At 38.9% G+C, this 17,898-nt stretch overlaps 1 protein-coding gene and 1 pseudogene across 1 annotated transcript; one reads left to right on the top strand and one right to left on the bottom strand.

Annotated features, from left to right (window-relative positions):
- On the bottom strand, positions 5,282-6,829 carry LOC104753452. Its single transcript, XM_010475706.1, has one exon. It carries the CDS (start codon positions 6,827-6,829, stop codon positions 5,282-5,284), a length of 1,548 nt encoding a protein of 515 aa, XP_010474008.1.
- LOC104750072 overlaps positions 8,798-17,898 on the top strand; it is a 20,069-nt pseudogene continuing 10,968 nt past the window's right edge.

The following is a 17,898-nucleotide window of genomic DNA, read 5'->3' as shown; positions in this document are numbered from 1 at the left end:
GGCCTCAGAATTGGGTTAGCACTTTGGTAGGTTTTCTATCAAATCTTAAGCTCTCCCCATATAACAACCCTTTGATCTCCTGCAATCAAAGCTTGCTCATGTCCTGTCCATTGAGCGCTCAATCTTTCTTTCACCCTAGCTTTGCAACTACTTATGGGAAAGTATAAATCATTCTGTCAAGCGAAGATCAAGTCAAGAGTTAAGTGGGACAATAAGCTCCAACGAATTACACATGGCCCTCCAGCCGATTGGTTTGAACTTTGGACCATGATCTATATTCCCATGATTTGGGGCGACTCTCATTGGGTTGGTTTAGTAATCAATCTCCCCAATTGGAGCATCAAGATCCTTGATCCAAATGTAACCTTATACAACGATGTGAAGGTGGCTGAACAAATCGCTCCGATCACAGAGCAGCTACCGTATCTAATCCAGAAACTGTGCATCCCCCCCCCCCGACACTCAGCAACATGGAGTTAAGCCATTTACCTGGTCCCGGATTCAAGGCGTTTACGTCAACGAAAGATGTGGCGATTGTGGTCCGGTTGCCATGAAGTTTCTAGAAATCGTCGCAACTGGCTTTGGTACTGAACTAATGTCTACGATTACGATAAAGTGGTGGATGATTTTAGGGCTCAATAAGCTTTGGACGTCTACAAGGAATTTGTTGCACCCATATACACGTAGTCCCCCTTACCCCATTTTTCCCATTTTCAAACACTATGTTGTAACTTAACTATGTAACATTTTTATTGTACCGTTATCCTAGAACTCCCTATTACAGTTTTATTTAAATCTACTAGAACTCCGCACCAATAGAAGGGACTAAATCAGTAGGTTATGGGTTGATTTGTTGAGAAGATGCCGGTTCACTTGTGTTGTCATTTACTTGTCATGTTAGGCACAATGTCATATGACATGGATAACAACACTTGGATATCTCATTTCAGTTATGTGCATAAGAATCAAGCACTGAATACCTTATTTTTAGTCTAACTTACTGCCTAAAAGGACATCCACGTTGCATTGTCGTGTGGATACCTAAATTTATAATTTTCTACCGGAGACACTCACATCTAAGTAAGAAATTGCGTAATTTAATTGGGCGATTAATTTTAGCCTGTGCGAGTCTACCTGCTCAACCATCTAAAGGAGCATGTGCCAAGAAATCTACACATTCCAGCGCCTATACTGGCGAAAATTGTAAGTTTGGTAGCAACTGATGGTCCAAGGTCACTTAAAAGCTGGATTGTTGCTGGTCGCGCGGGGAAAGTAGCTGCTTTTTCTCCGGAGACACTTAATGCTGTGAGGTTGGATCGTGATCCCGAATTTGTGAAATGGTCAAGGCCTTCGCATGTGTACTACAATTTCTTCAGAATGTGTTTGTACGAGAAGAATCCGTACGCTTTGTATGTGAAAAGATTACAATTGAAGGAGGCTATTGATGTGGTGGGTACAGTAAAGAGTGTGTACCCAGTTGCTGAACTATTATGGGTGATGTTGAGTAGTTGCGCTGGGACTTTAGATATGGATGTTTACTGGAACTTTAGGAAGAAATATGGGTTTGGTCAAGCGGATAAAATGGCGGACTCTCTGATGTACCACATCTACATAATTGGACCTCAGAAAAAAAGCACGTACGAGAAGACTTGGCTATTTGAGGATTTCCGAGAGTGCTGGTCGGCGCATGACGCGTTTGATGAATACAACGGTGAGAGGTGCATGGAGTGTATCTACTTTTACCTTTCCAGAGACATAATGTACTTATCTTAAGTTATGTATTTAAGGTTGTTTGTTTTGGGAACTATGATGCTGAACTTTCTGAATGTTTTCGTATTTACCATAAGTTAATCATGAGTGTGTTTAATAACTATCATTTGTAACGTAATGTCACGTATCCACATGGTCAATTATGTTTGGATAGATGGTCACAACCAATTGGTATCATAAGTTAATCATCTGTATGTGTAATACTATAATTTGTAAATATTAGTTCATGTATCCACATTGTCAGATTTGGTTGGATACATGGTCAAAACCGATTAGTATCATAAGTTAACCATCCATGTTGCTGTTAACATGTATCCAACCATATTACACCATGTGGATACATGCTCCACCACATGGTTGAACACATCTTTTCTCTTTTCCCCTATTTGTAAAGATGTGTCATTTAACCACATGGTCAGATATTATTAGATACATGTTAACAACACAACATTTTTAAAGATGTCACAACAATTTTAAAGATGTTGTGTCATGAATCCAACAGTTGCGACTTTGTCTTGTATTAGTTGTTTTTGTTAACATGTATCCAACCATATATGACCATGTGGATTAATGACACATCTTTACAAATGATAGTTATTACACACACGGATGAATAACCTATGATACCAATTTGGTGTGTCCACCTTTGCATAACCAATGCATCCAAAAATCGAAGGTGCTCTACACTTGGTTCCTTGTTACGGAACAATTCATATGGTGCTCTGTCTTTCACGGCTCTTGTAGCTATTCGATAAAGGAGATAAGTCGAGTGTTTCACTGCTTCTCCCCATAGATGATTTGGAACACTTATATGTTTCATAATTCTCCTGGTCACATCCGATTAGTATCATAAGTTAATCATCCATTTTGTTGTTAACATGTATCACTTGGTTGAACACAGCTTTTTCCTTTCCCCCTATTTGTAAAGATGTGTCATTTAACCACATGGTCAGATATTGTTGTATACATATTTACTGTCATGTTAACATGGATACAAACCTTGTCTCATATTGTACAGATGTGTAATGTATCCATTTTGGTCAGATAAGATTGGATACATATTCACAACCAATAGGTTATATTCCGTGGACACTGAGCGTTGGATGCCGGTCTGTTTAGTGGGCCCAACTGTTGAGACGAAAAGGTGTTGTTTGGTTAGCTTAGAGTCATTGTAACTAGAAGTTGTCGTTTAGTTTGACTACTTTCATTGTACTGTTTGGTGTTCTGTACATTCATTGTGTCGTTTCGATAATAGGGTTATGTTAATCTTCGTCTTCGATATTTTCATCTATAAATATCGTCTCATTCTGTCATGTTAAAAGCAGTTTCTATATCTTTAACATCCACCTCTTTACACCGATTAAGGCAATATTTTGCTCCTCTTAAATTTTTTTAGTTTTTGTTTATTTAACTTCACGTCTTGCTTTAACCTAAGTTGGATTGTGATGTTCTCATTTTCAGAAACAAGATATGGCCGGTGAAAGTTCCAGCAGACGTCGGACCTTCAATTCAGAGTGGGAAGACATGGACGGCCCTAATCCCGGAAAACGACCAAAACTCAATTCAGACTTCGAGTGGGAAGAGGAAGCACTTGAGACCATTTCGGAGGCTTTTAGTAAGACTAGAGCAGTGGTTTAGGCGGAGACAAAGGATCGGTTCAAAGCAATCCTAAATATGCTGCATCAGCATATGAAGAAGAAGGAGGAGGCAACCACACTCCAGCATCAAGTTGACTTAATAGACACTCAAATCTCCCAGGTTAATCAAATTTTGGGTTAAGAACTAGTCGATTTCGAGGCAGAGCACAAGAGGTTGGAGGAGAACCGAGAGGTGGCGGCGGCCGATGCCGAGCAGTGCAAAGTTCCTCCTCCGATTGACTGGTGTAAACTGCATGTTTCTTTTCCCGATGTCTAGTACTGTTTAAAGCCTGGATTCGTAATGTTAGAACATAACCACATGGTCAGACCCCTATGGATACCTTTAGTAGTTATGTACTTATTTTCTATTTTGCAACGGCTGCTACCTATTGTCTGGTTTAACTTTTATTTTTTCTTCTATATATGCAATATTTCCAAAATCTATGAATGGATACATAATGTCGTTCAACTAGTTTTGAATTGTTGAAACCTATAACTTAATACATAATGCAAAAAATGGATGGCTAGAACAATAATGAATGTTCAAATGACTGAGTTTGTGCCCTAACCACTTCAAACAGACACACACATGGATACCCACACTTGGAAATCTCATTTCAATTATATCTGCAACGAACCTTCTATATAGTCTAATGATACTACCTCACAGGATATCCACGCAACGTTAACTTCTGGATACCCACATTTGATCTTTTTGGCAAGAATCAGGGTATCCACTCAAGTATGACGTCTGGACTTAAGAAACAAACCTTATATATAGTCTGACGATACTACCTCACAGGATATCCACGCAACGTTAACGTCTGGATACCCACATTTGATCTTTTTGGGTATCCATTTCTTCATTTCAAACTAATTCAAATATCTAACAAAGACATTGCACATCTTCGACCTGATCTGATGACACAATTATAGAGTTCCGAAATAAAATCCAAAATATTCATAAAATCCAAAATACTCATAAACACTATCATCGAGTATTTAATTGTTCAATTACCCCTTAAACAAAATAGTTAGATTATCCCTCTGACAGTGATCGGGTACAAAAACCCCACAAAAAATTATCACCTATGCCGTGAGGATATCCACAAGCCTATAATCTTATGGATACCCAAACATGGATACGTCATTCCAATGACCCCGACTAACATTACTAACCGTAACAAACTTATAAATGGTTGCTTAGGTGTATCCGCAATACACCACAACACAAAAAAACAAACTTAAGAGAATCCACACTACACCACACCTCGACTAGCTCGGTTGGATACATCATGGCAACGGGTTCGTACAACTAGCTCGGTTGTGCCCACTTTGCTTGCATCTCCCACACCTATTCACTTTCCCTTTCGCCGCACCATTTTTCTGCGAAGTTAAGCAACCTAAAACATCATCACGCCTAACACAAAACAATCAATACTATCATCTACGAAACTTATACAAACATCAACTACTGGAAATTCTCCAATAGACGGGATCCTTGACTCCTTTGGACGTCCTGATGGCCTTCAAGCCTTTGGAGGGTATAACAGACGGTGCTGAATTTTGAATAGTATTTCAACATCATTAATCTCGGGATTTATTACACCTTCATAAGTAGCTCTCCAACACTCTGTCTTATAAAAATCCCCAACCAACGAACCATATGGTATCCCCTGTGTATCTGCTGCCAACAATGCGTGTCCACATGGGATTTTAACTCGATCATACTTTTTGCACGAACACTGTTTCATATCAAGTAACACATGGTGTTTCCTGTTTAGCAACCCACCAACTTCATAACTCCAGCTTGAAATATTCGCGACTCTGCTCCCACTAACTGCCACCAAGTTTTTCTGCATCTGTTTGTCAACCTATGGGGTAGTTAATCCTTGATGTTTAGCAGATTTCTTACGCCCCGCACTAAACCACCGTGTCAACATAGCACGAATGAACTTCAGTAGTTCAACAATGTGTGACGATCGACCCTTACCCAAAGCTTTGTTCAACGGCTCCGCAATGTTTGACGTCATCCAATTGTAACGATTTCCTTGGAAATATGCCCTGCTCCAGTGGCCTGCACCAATTTTATCCAAGTAAGTTGCACAGTTGCTGTTCTTTGCCTTTATTTGCCTATATGTCTCCTGAAAGGCTGTTACCTTATAGGCAAATGCCGCTTTCGTCACCAGTTTCACAAGACCTTTGTTATGAAACCGGGCATTCACATTCCTAGCAAGATGAACAATGCAAGCTCCATGGTGTGCCAACGGATAAACTTTCTTCTTAGCCGTGTAGATTGACACGTTTCTATCAGAAATAATTGTCAAGGTTTTGCTGTCCGCAATAATTCTTTCTAACTTCTCGAAGAACCATGTCCAAGCATCATCATTCTCGCTGTCTACTACTGCAAAAGCTAGCGGGAATACCTGGAAATTAGCATCCTGCCCACTAGCTGTAAGCAGCACTCCATTATAGTTCCCGTTTAGATGAGTACCATCCACAACAATAACACGCCTCAACCTGCAGAAACCTTCAATTGATGCCCCGAATGCCAAAAACATATACAAAAACCTTTTACCACCATCTTCTAAGACTTCAGTTTTTAAATCAGTAACTGTCCCTGGATTAGCTTCTTTTAAGACATGCAAATATGCAGGAAGATCTTCGAAAGACTCATCATCCGAACCAAACATTCCATCCAAAGCCTTCCCCTTCGCCCTCCAACACTTGCTGTATGATGCCCCCACCCTAAGATTCTCAAGAACCATTTGCTGCAGATCCAGTGGGCCTGGTCCTTTACTCGGATCACTGTACTTCGACTTGAAAACAGCAGCAATTACCCTAGAGGTTAGTTTCTTCAAATAGTTTCTCCTCGTCTCTATGGGGCAAGTGTGTTCAAGATCTGCTTTCCTAATCTCATAGTATCCTGACTCCTTCATTTCACTTGCTAGAACCCTCCACTCACAACTCTCCCCAGTACAGCTCACTACAAACGAATCCTTTTTCGTTGTTGTTTGCTTAAAATGAAACTTGTTCTTAATAGCATATATCGCTAGCGCAATCTGGCAATCCTCTTTGTTTGCAAACAACTTCCCTTTACAAAGTTCTTTACCATCATCCTCAAAGTCCAGATCTGGGATCTCTTCCCTCTCAAACTCTGTGTCATCATACAGAGGAGGGATATCGAACTCCTCATCATCAATATCTTCTAGCTTCCTACTGTCCATGGCGGAGCCATTCCTCTGTCCACAACCATTTGACCACGTGGCCGACGCAACATGTTCACCATCTATAGATCTCAGACCTATATTTGCTTCTTCAGATCTCACATCAAAACTTGTCTTCGCTTTCTCTTCTTCTTTTAAAGGAGTAGTCCCATTTACTAACACCGTATGGTCAAAGCATGAAAATGTATTACACATAACCTCAGCAACATTAACTCGACCAAACTGATCTCCTATGAAATTCTCCCAAAACTCCTTATCATAGTCTTTTGGGGTAGAGGTTACCTCTGCCACCTAAGCTTCTTCTTCCTCTTCAACATCTTCATAACTATCTGCAACTACATACCCTCCTGAATCACTCCTCTTCTCCTCAGCCTCTACATCCCCTCCGTTAAGCCTATCGCACTTCATTTTTCCCTCAATTTCTGCGACTCCAGCCATGAAATCATCATCAACTTGAGTAGTCTCAATAACTATTGTCTTCGAACCGGCAGTACATGCTTCTCCCAAAATAAGTTCTTCACTTGCACTATTACTAAGACCAGATGACGAACCACAACTCTGATTTTAGTGACTTCCTCTTTCGAGTCTATCAAACCCTCATGATTAGCTCTTTTCCTAACATCTTCAAACGTAACAAACAAATTCAACCCTCGGTTCAGACGCAACATTCTTATATAGTACTCCAGCCCAACATTAGTAGTCACAACAACTGGGGGCGTCCTCACCCCCGTTGTCAATTGCATAAATGTAGGGATGCAGTATCTAAGTGTCGCCTTCTTCTCCACCAAACCGAACTCAGCCACCACTGAATCTTCCAATTCAACTAAACTCGCCGACGCCGTCAAAGGAACTACACGCGACAAAAGCTTGTTATTCACTTCAAACCCCCAAACGCCATCCTTCGAGCTACTCCAAAGGCCGGAAATCACGACACAATAAGAAGGGAAATTATCCTGCATTACGTTTCATAAAACCCGATTACTCACGCATCCACAAATAACAAGTTACATAAATCGGAAAAAACCCTATCCACATGAATGCCAAACACATACATGCGCAGCCATGTCTCTCAAAACCCTAAAGCAGCTTCACGTTTCTCATCCACAACCTGTCTCACTTTCTTGTAACTCATAAAACATCCAACCTGTCGCCCAAAAAGGAAACTGAAACTACTATTATTTTCAGCCATCAGATCTAAACTAACAGTTACGATCGGACGGTCCCAATNAAGATTCTAAAGATGAGCCTGCAAAGCTAGCAACTAAACTTTATGTGGTAATGTGACTTCACCAGGTCTATGCTTTACTTTGTATTCTGAGCTTTAATCCCGTGCTTTTTAACTTCATTCATTCTTTTTGATTGTTTGTAGATATTGCAGCACATGAAAACCAGCGGAAAGGAACACTCGATGCCCTATCAAGTCATATCTAGGTATTGTTTTCCTAAGATATCACTAGTTATTTGTTAATAAATTTACTTTTTTCGGTTGATTAAGATGAGACTATCTTCTTATGCTATGAGAGCATGAGGTTGTTCTACTAATACGGATGCTGTAGCATTATCCTATCTTGTATTTCTGTCTCAGAAGACTCACTTAATTCATTCACAGCTTGTTAATCTGGGTCTTTGGCTCTAACTGTTATCATGCTTTTGAAAATTTATACTTTTGCGNCTATTATTTTCAGCCATCAGATCTAAACTAACAGTTACGATCGGACGGTCCCAATAACAAACCGAAATACAACTTAGTTTCGATTGTTTACTGCATAAGTTGGATGAAGACATTAAGTCTCGGAGCAGTTTGGGGAAGAGAAATTGACACCTAAGCCAATTACTTGACAAAATTATAACAATAGTCAGAAATAGGTCTAAGTGCAATAAGATTGAGAGAAAGTAGGTCTAACTGCCAATGACCCATAATTTAAATCTCTCTGTTTTATCCAACAATATAATCTAATGAATTATTTAGAAAATCAATAAAAAGTTTATGATTTCTTAAAAATTCAACCGGCTCATAGTTTTTTCATCGTTTTGGTAAGTGAAAAAAGAATAAACCAATATATTGGTTATCTTAAACCAATTGATTGGCTATCGTAAACCGATTGGTCGGCCCAAATTAGAGTATGAATCAGTGGTCTCGTCTCGTGGGACTTAGTTTAATTCACTTTTTTTCATTTGGGGTAGAGTCATTTCGTGCGCTTTCACAGAGACGACGACGACGACGACGCACACAGCTTCTTCACTTCTCAGTTCTCTACGTTTTCGTTTCACCTGAAATTTCACTTCTGCTTCGTCTTCCAGAGGTGGATCTCTAACTTGGGTAAAATCTCCCTCTCTGTTTCTTCGTTCTCTTCACTGATGGATCGTTGTTTAGCTATTTAGGGTTTTGTTACCACTCCTTTTTGCTTTTGGGTTTGCATCCACTAGAGCAAGTCGCGGGTTTTTTTTTCTCCTTTTCCTTGCGATTCGGGAAAATTGTTTTGCTCCGTCCCCCAATTTTACGGAATTTGTATGTGCATCCGCTTTGATTTATTCACATGAATTTTCACCACTCAGTTTTGCTTTTAGGTTCATAAAATTTTGTTCCTTTGTGATTTACTTGCTCTTGGGTTGTTTTAGATTTAGAGCTATTTTTTTAATCTGTTGGTATGGTTTTTTTTTATTTATTTGGCAGCCACCATTTCTTTGGTTGGGAATTGTCTTTGTTTGTATTATCATGTATATACAGTTCTTGTTTGTTTCTGAATTGTGTAATCAGTACTTGTATGCTCGGTGTGATGCAGGTGATGGTGTAATTTAAAATTAAGATGACATCCTCGCATAATATTGAGTTGGAGGCAGCTAAGTTTCTGCATAAACTTATTCAAGATTCTAAAGATGAGCCTGCAAAGCTAGCAACTAAACTTTATGTGGTAATGTGACTTCACCAGGTCTATGCTTTACTTTGTATTCTGAGCTTTAATCCCGTGCTTTTTAACTTCATTCATTCTTTTTGATTGTTTGTAGATATTGCAGCACATGAAAACCAGCGGAAAGGAACACTCGATGCCCTATCAAGTCATATCTAGGTATTGTTTTCCTAAGATATCACTAGTTATTTGTTAATAAATTTACTTTTTTCGGTTGATTAAGATGAGACTATCTTCTTATGCTATGAGAGCATGAGGTTGTTCTACTAATACGGATGCTGTAGCATTATCCTATCTTGTATTTCTGTCTCAGAAGACTCACTTAATTCATTCACAGCTTGTTAATCTGGGTCTTTGGCTCTAACTGTTATCATGCTTTTGAAAATTTATACTTTTGCGCCTGTTTTTCATTTTACTTCGACTAATATAATCTTTCTAAAACTCCAAGGGCCATGGACACTGTAGTCAATCAACACGGTCTTGACATTGAAGCTTTGAAGTCATCGTGTCTTCCTCATGCTGGTGGTACCCAAACGGAAGATTCTGGGTCTGCTCATTTGGCTGGTATATCCTTTCTCTCCTTTGTTTCAGCTGAGAGTGTGCTAACCAGATACCCCTCCATGAGCTAGGAGTTTTGTTTATCATGTGGGGAAATTGGTATTCTTCTTTTTATTGTGAGCTAAACGTCTTGCATCAATGTGTGAGTACAGGGTCTTCCCAAGTGGTTGGAGTTAGCAATGAGGGCAAAGCAAGTCTAGTTGAAAATGAGATGTCAAAATATGATGCATTCACTTCTAGTAGGCAGCTTGGTGGATCAAACAGTGCATCACAAACCTTTTACCAAGGGTCTGGAACTCAAAGTAACAGATCATTCGATCGTGAGAGTCCATCCAACTTGGATTCTACGTCGGGGATCTCCCAATCTCAAAGAGAGGGCAAGTCAAGTGGAAAGAGAAAGAGAGGTGAATCATCACTTTCATGGGAACAGAATATGGATAACTCTCAAATATTTGATAGCCACAAGATTGATGATCAGACTGGAGAAGTAAGCAAAATAGAAATGCCTGGTAATTCAGGTAGGATGTTTGTTTCAACGTTGTTTCTTGCAGTACAGAGCATATCCTTTTTAATCTAGCATAGAAGAAACACCCATTTTTTGTGTAAGCTTTGGTTATCTTATTTGTATATATTGTCTCCATTAAACCTCAGGTGACATTAGGAATATGCATGTTGGGTTGTCATCAGATGCTTACACGACTCCACAGGTATATAACGGTATTACGTTTCCTGAATCCTCCAGATAAGATACATATTATGTACGTAACATTTTGTTTATGAAATCATTTTGAGCCTCCCTGAGTCTGCCAATTTCAAATATTCTTGGACTATTGTGGTCCACTTATCTGATGCACAAAATCATTTTTGAGAATGTAAAAAGAGATAGAGTGCTGGCGCATAGTGGCTTATTCTTCGAAACATTTGTCTATCCGTAGAAGTATTTTTTTTTTGTTTCAGTATTGGAAATACGAAAAGTATACTTGCATTTCCCTTGATCTTTTAGAGACTTAAATGCCACTAAAATCATTTTAAAACGTAATTTGATTAACCCCTAGCCTTCTATATGAAGGTTTGAAGCTTACTTGCATTTAGTTTGACTTTGGCTCTGCACAACGTCCTTTCCCCTTTTACTTCCTACCAAAGATACCTTGTTTGGAATCTATCCCCTCTATATGTGGCATCTTGTTTTCTATGGCAGTGTGGCTGGCAAAATAGCGAAGTCACAGCAATCAGGCCTCCGGTACACAAAGAAGCTGGAAATAATGTTGCAGCAGAGGGATCACTGCCCTCAGGTTCACCTTTTAGAGAGCAACAATTGAAGCAGCTCAGAGCCCAGTGCCTTGTGTTTCTAGCTCTCAGGTACTTTACAGTCTCCTAGCCAATTGTTTAGTCAATTTGGTGCAATTATAACGCCGGAAATGTCTGGTTAATTTCCTTCTTGTAGAAATGGTTTGGTGCCAAAGAAACTGCATGTAGAGATCGCCCTTCGAAATACTTTCCGCGAAGATGGTAATGTTGGTTCTCGCTGAAGTTGCTTTCTAATTTACGTTTTACATGCTTTCCCGTGGATCATAATATGCCTCCATTACAGACGGTTTCCGCGGAGAAATGTTTGATTCCAAAGGGAGAACACATACGTCCAGTGATTTGGGTGGCATTCCTGACGTCTCTGCACTGTTGTCAAGACCAGACAATCCCACTGGAAGATTGGATGAAATGGACTTCTCATCCAAAGAAACCGACAGATCAAGATTAGGGGAAAGAAGTTTTGCAAATACTGTATTTTCTGACGGGCAAAAGCTGCTAGCATCTAAAATTCCAGGCTCTCAAGCACAAAACCAAGTTGCTGTCAGTCATTCCCAACTGGCCTTTTCTCCTGGTTTGACCAAACACCCACCATCGGAGATGGTGGGGTGGGCTGGAGTAATCAAAACTAATGACCTCTCAACTTCAGCTGTTCAACTCGATGAATTTCACGCTTCTGGTTAGTGGACTACCTTAGCTAAGATTGTTTTTGAATGATGGTCTTTCCTTTTGGCGTGGAGTATTGTAAACTATTGTGGTTGATAACTCTTCAAACATGGATATATGGCACATATCAGATGAAGAGAAAGGTAATTTGCAACCATCACCTAAGTACACCATGTCGCAGAAATGGATCATGGGTCGACAGAATAAGAGACTATTGGTTGATCGGAGTTGGTCTCTTAAACAGCAGAAAGCCGACCAGGCAATTGGGGCACGGTTCAGTGAGTTGAAGGTCTCTCTCTCTCTAGCCCCCTTCTCTCTTCTCATTTAGTTAGTAGTACGTTTTGTTGTCATGGTGATTGAGTTTTGTTCCTGTTGTCAACTTTTTGCATTATATTATTACTTGTTGTTTTTGGTGGTTCTTGCTTTTCTGTGTTCTTGATCTTGTTATTGGAACAAATCCACAATCATATTTAAGTATCTGATTCTGGATAAAGACGTGCCTGACAATGTGATCTCGTAAAATGTTTAGCTCTCCAATGGTCAGCTCTACCCAGCTGAACCTGTCAGACTGATCCCGGGAATTAAATGATTAAGCTATATATTCAGTTTGATCTTAGTTGGTAACTTCTATTATTTGTTCGTCTTCCAGAGAGAAACACTGATTTCCTTCAGTTTACGAAATTCACTAGAAGAAATGTCCTGTGTTGAGGTTCTTATTTTCCTTTGTCATATATTAAGTAACTACAAGGTTGTTTTGGCCTTGGGGTAATTTTGTTGAAATGACCTTCACATTTGACGGAATACTGAAGAACTAGTTATACGTCACATAGTAGTAACACTAGAGAACTAGTTGCTTGTGTCCTTACTTTATTAAGTTCTCACTATCACTTATTCTGGATCTTGATGGCACTGATTCATATATCCAACTCTGCAGGAATCTGTGAGTTTGTCTGAGGATATATCTGCAAAGACCAAGAGTGTAATAGAACTGAAAAAGCTTCAGCTGTTAAATCTGCAACGGCGTTTGAGGAGGTAAGTGTATGTTATTTGCTTAGAAAATATTATTATGGAGATGTTTCTTCTACTTGTATCTGTTATGCTAATAGGTCGAGCTAACAGGGATACAACTAGATAATCTGTCTTTGTTATACTATGGAAGATGCGAACTTCTTTTTATCTATAAAATATGTGCATATACATATTCAACGTGTTGTTTCACCTCTCAGCTGCTAGTGTTTTGTTGACTTGTTGAATCAGTGAGTTCGTGTACAACTTCTTCAAACCTATTGCAACTGATGTTGAGCATCTAAAGTCATATAAGAAACATAAGCATGGCCGGAGAATTAAGCAGCTTGAAAAGTATGAGCAGAAGATGAAGGAAGAGAGACAAAGAAGAATTCGTGAGAGACAAAAGGAGTTCTTTGGGGGGTTAGAAGTTCACAAGTATGTGCAATTAGTTTTCGGACCTATTTCATTCTTCTTATTAGGTGAACCAAATAGTAGCAGATATATTTTATACTGCTTTGTACTGAATCCTTGTTTGGAACCTTGCTTTAGGGATAAACTAGAGGATTTGTTTAAAGTTAAGAGAGAAAGATTGAAGAGTTTCAATAGGTATGTAAAGGAGTTCCACAAAAGAAAGGAACGGCTTCACCGCGAGAAGATTGACAAAATTCAACGTGAGAAGATCAATTTGCTAAAGATAAATGATGTGGAGGGTTATCTCCGGATGGTGCAGGTTTGGTCTTTGAACTGAATATGGAAGTTTTTGGTTTATATTGCTTCTTTGATACTGGTCTGTAATTCTGAATGTTGGTGAATATGTAGGACGCCAAGTCAGATCGAGTAAAGCAACTACTCAAAGAGACTGAAAAGTACCTTCAGAAACTTGGATCCAAGTTAAAGGAGGCTAAATCTTTGACCAGTCGATTTGAGAATGAGGGAGATGAAACACGTATGTCAAATGCAACCGAAGATGAAACTTTGGTTGAAAATGAAGATGAGAGTGACCAAGCAAAGGCAAGTTCTATATCCTAAGAATTCCTTTTTTTATTGGTTGAGCATTCTTCCATCTGTTTCTCATGGTTAAGATACATGTGATGCAGCACTACCTGGAAAGCAACGAAAAATACTACTTGATGGCTCACAGGTAATATTCGACATCCTATAATTACAGTCTAAACATCACCCTTAGAGACATTCTAAAGCTTTCACTTTCTGTTTCGTAAGTGGAGTAGTTGTCATCTTTCTTGCCTCATTATTTTTTTCTCGAAAAGGTGGTTATGTTGTTTGTAAATAGAGTCGTATGTGCGTATCATTCCTCATTTATATATTCACAAAATTTCTTTTGCAGTATAAAAGAAAATATTAGTGAGCAGCCATCGTGCCTAGTGGGTGGAAAGTTAAGAGAGTAAGTGAACCATCCCCTCCTTACTATATATTTGATAACCTTTTGGTAATAGTTTTGCGTGGGATGTTTACAACTACAAAACCTTCATTTTAGGTACCAAATGAATGGCTTAAGGTGGCTACTTTCACTGTACAACAATCACTTAAATGGCATTTTAGCTGATGAGATGGGTCTCGGGAAAACTGTTCAGGTATTTAATGCCATCCTATTTGGGATATAGGCACACATGTTAGATTTTCGTATAAAATGCCTCTGTTCCAATAGTTATAAAGTTTTTCTTCTTTGTAGGTTATTTCTTTGATTTGCTATCTGATGGAGACGAAAAATGACAGAGGTCCCTTTTTGGTTGTTGTACCATCTTCGGTTCTGCCTGGTTGGCAGTCAGAGATTAACTTTTGGGCCCCATCAATTCATAAAATTGTTTACTGTGGGCCTCCTGAGGAAAGGCGCAAACTATTTAAGTAAAGAGAGACAAATTTTGTTTTTGTTGTTCTTTATGTCTCAGATATTAAAGCTCACTATCTCCTTTTTCGTTGTAGGGAGCAAATTGTTCATCAGAAGTTCAATGTCCTTCTGACGACATACGAGTATCTTATGAACAAGCATGATAGACCGAAATTAAGCAAGATTCACTGGCATTATATTATTATTGATGAAGGACATCGCATAAAGAATGCATCCTGCAAGCTGAATGCAGACCTGAAACATTATGTTAGCTCCCACCGACTCCTGTTAACCGGAACCCCATTGCAGGTACAGTCTCTTTCCTTCTCCCTCTCTTCTCATGTTGATATTGACGCATACTCTTGGCTTCACACAATTATGTTTGTTACTGTTTTCTGCTATTTGGATCGCCCACCATCTCATTATTTTACATCTGTTACAGAACAACCTAGAAGAATTGTGGGCTCTGCTTAATTTCCTGCTGCCTAATATTTTCAACTCGTCAGAAGACTTTTCACAGTGGTTCAACAAACCATTTCAAAGTAATGGAGAAAATTCTGCTGAGGAGGTAGCATTGACTGTATTTGATATTAAAAATCTAACTATTATACACTTCTTAAGGCATCGTGGTATTAACTACATGTGTATGGCTGCAATCTGACTAGGCGTTGCTATCAGAAGAAGAGAATCTACTGATCATCAATCGACTTCATCAAGTTCTTCGACCATTTGTGCTGCGTCGGCTGAAACATAAGGTTCACAACATAATATCACCCTTTTATCGCTATAATGATATTGAAAGATATCTTCCAATGCATTTATCTCAGTTATTTTTTCTGAATTTTTATTTAACATGTTTATAATTGTGTCGACTAACTTATTTTGGTAGGTTGAGAATGAGCTTCCTGAAAAGATAGAGAGATTGATACGCTGTGAGGCTTCTGCTTATCAGAAGTTGTTGATGAAGAGGGTTGAGGATAATTTGGGCTCGATTGGAAATGCGAAGGTGTTTTTTTCTGCTCCAAGTGTTGGCAGTTTTGTGATTATGTTGAGTTGTGTCTTAGTTTTTTTTCTGTTAACAGTCTCGTGCAGTGCACAACTCAGTAATGGAGCTTCGGAATATTTGCAATCATCCATATCTAAGCCAACTGCATTCAGAGGAGGTAATCATTTTCATTCTCTGTGGAATTATATATGTAAATGTAATGAATCACTGGTTCCCACTATGGAAAATCCTAATGAACGGCAATTTATTTTTTGTTAGGTCAATAACATAATTCCTAAGCATTTTCTGCCCCCAATTGTAAGACTGTGTGGGAAGCTTGAGATGTTGGATCGGCTTTTGCCTAAACTCAAAGCAACAGACCATCGGGTAATGCGTTCTCTATTCTCCCTTGTGGTGATAGGATAACTCTAATAATTTAATACTCTAAAATGCGAAAGCTGATTATTGAAGCTAGAGTGCCTTGCGTAATTGCATTGCCTTCGCTCTGAAGGACTATGATTCCTATCACCAGAACTTTTTGGAATTTTGTTGTGTTTGGATGTCTATTAGTATATTTTCCTTTTTTTTGGATGCTTCCATATCGCTTTATGCAGAACTTCACGTCCTCAACTATACAATCCTCTGTTATTTGTGAAATGCACAAAAATATCTTAGTTTGTAATTTGTTTTTTGCAAAACCTTATAAATGACTGTTACTTTTTCTTTTTGGTATCCATGAATTCCCGCAGGTTCTTTTCTTTTCCACAATGACGAGGCTTCTTGATGTTATGGAGGATTACCTCACCTTGAAGGGGTACAAATACCTTAGGTTGGATGGGCAAACATCTGGGGGTGATCGTGGTGCTCTTATCGATGGTTTCAACAAGTCGGGTTCCCCATTTTTCATATTTCTGTTAAGGTGATGCATCATATAGCGTGGCCTGGCTTTCTGTAGCTCTAATCTCTATCAGGATGCTTCATGTTCACTCTTAATAGGTTTAGTTATGTTCCGAAATACTACAAGTTGTAAACTTTTGGGCGTTCAGTACTACTAATATGTATTTGTATGTGATTGCTAAAATCTTTCATGGAAATTCAGCATACGGGCTGGTGGAGTAGGAGTAAATCTTCAAGCTGCTGATACTGTGATATTATTTGACACCGACTGGAATCCTCAGGTTAGATATAACATTTCCTCGTATTTACTATAGTTGAATACTGTGGACATCAGGCCAGACTTGAAGCAGCACTTTTTATACAATTCAGGTGGATCTGCAAGCTCAAGCAAGGGCGCACAGAATTGGCCAGAAAAAAGATGTGCTTGTTCTTCGTTTTGAAACGGTAAGTTCATTTATTTATTGTGTTCGAGGATTTCAAGCATCTGAAAAATTGGGTTGATAATTCAATGAAACCTTCAAAGTCAAAAGTTCACTGAGTTTGTGAATGGTTGTAACTTTCACCCTGGTGTTTTTAATTTCTGTTGTTTCATCATTGGGCTATCTAATGTAGTGTTTCTGTCCTAAATCTATGACTGTTCAACTGACTTATGGGGCAAATAAAAATGTGCAGTACTCTTGGGAGATACCAATTGTTTCTTGGCTGTTCCCGTTCAATCGATATATAATCAAGCTGTTTGAACTGTTTGTTTGTCTTTCTTCCTTAATTGTATCCTAAGGTCAATTCGGTTGAGGAGCAAGTCAGAGCTTCAGCTGAGCACAAACTTGGAGTTGCTAACCAGAGTATAACCGCTGGCTTCTTTGACAATAACACAAGGTTACTCATGAGACATCCCTTTTATGCTTCAACAAGTTTCAACTACCAATTCTCTAAAAAATATTCTTACTTTGTAACAGTGCTGAAGATCGTAAGGAATATCTGGAATCCCTTTTGCGTGAATCAAAGAAAGAGGAGGATGCCCCAGTATTGGATGATGATGCCTTAAATGATCTTATAGCTCGAAGGTGACTGCTCTTTTTCATATCGTTTT

Source organism: Camelina sativa, chromosome 16, assembly GCF_000633955.1.
Source record: "Camelina sativa cultivar DH55 chromosome 16, Cs, whole genome shotgun sequence".
NCBI lineage: Eukaryota > Viridiplantae > Streptophyta > Magnoliopsida > Brassicales > Brassicaceae > Camelina > Camelina sativa.
The sequence above is the reverse complement of the archived record's forward strand: the minus strand, read 5'-3'. Positions and strand labels throughout refer to the sequence as shown.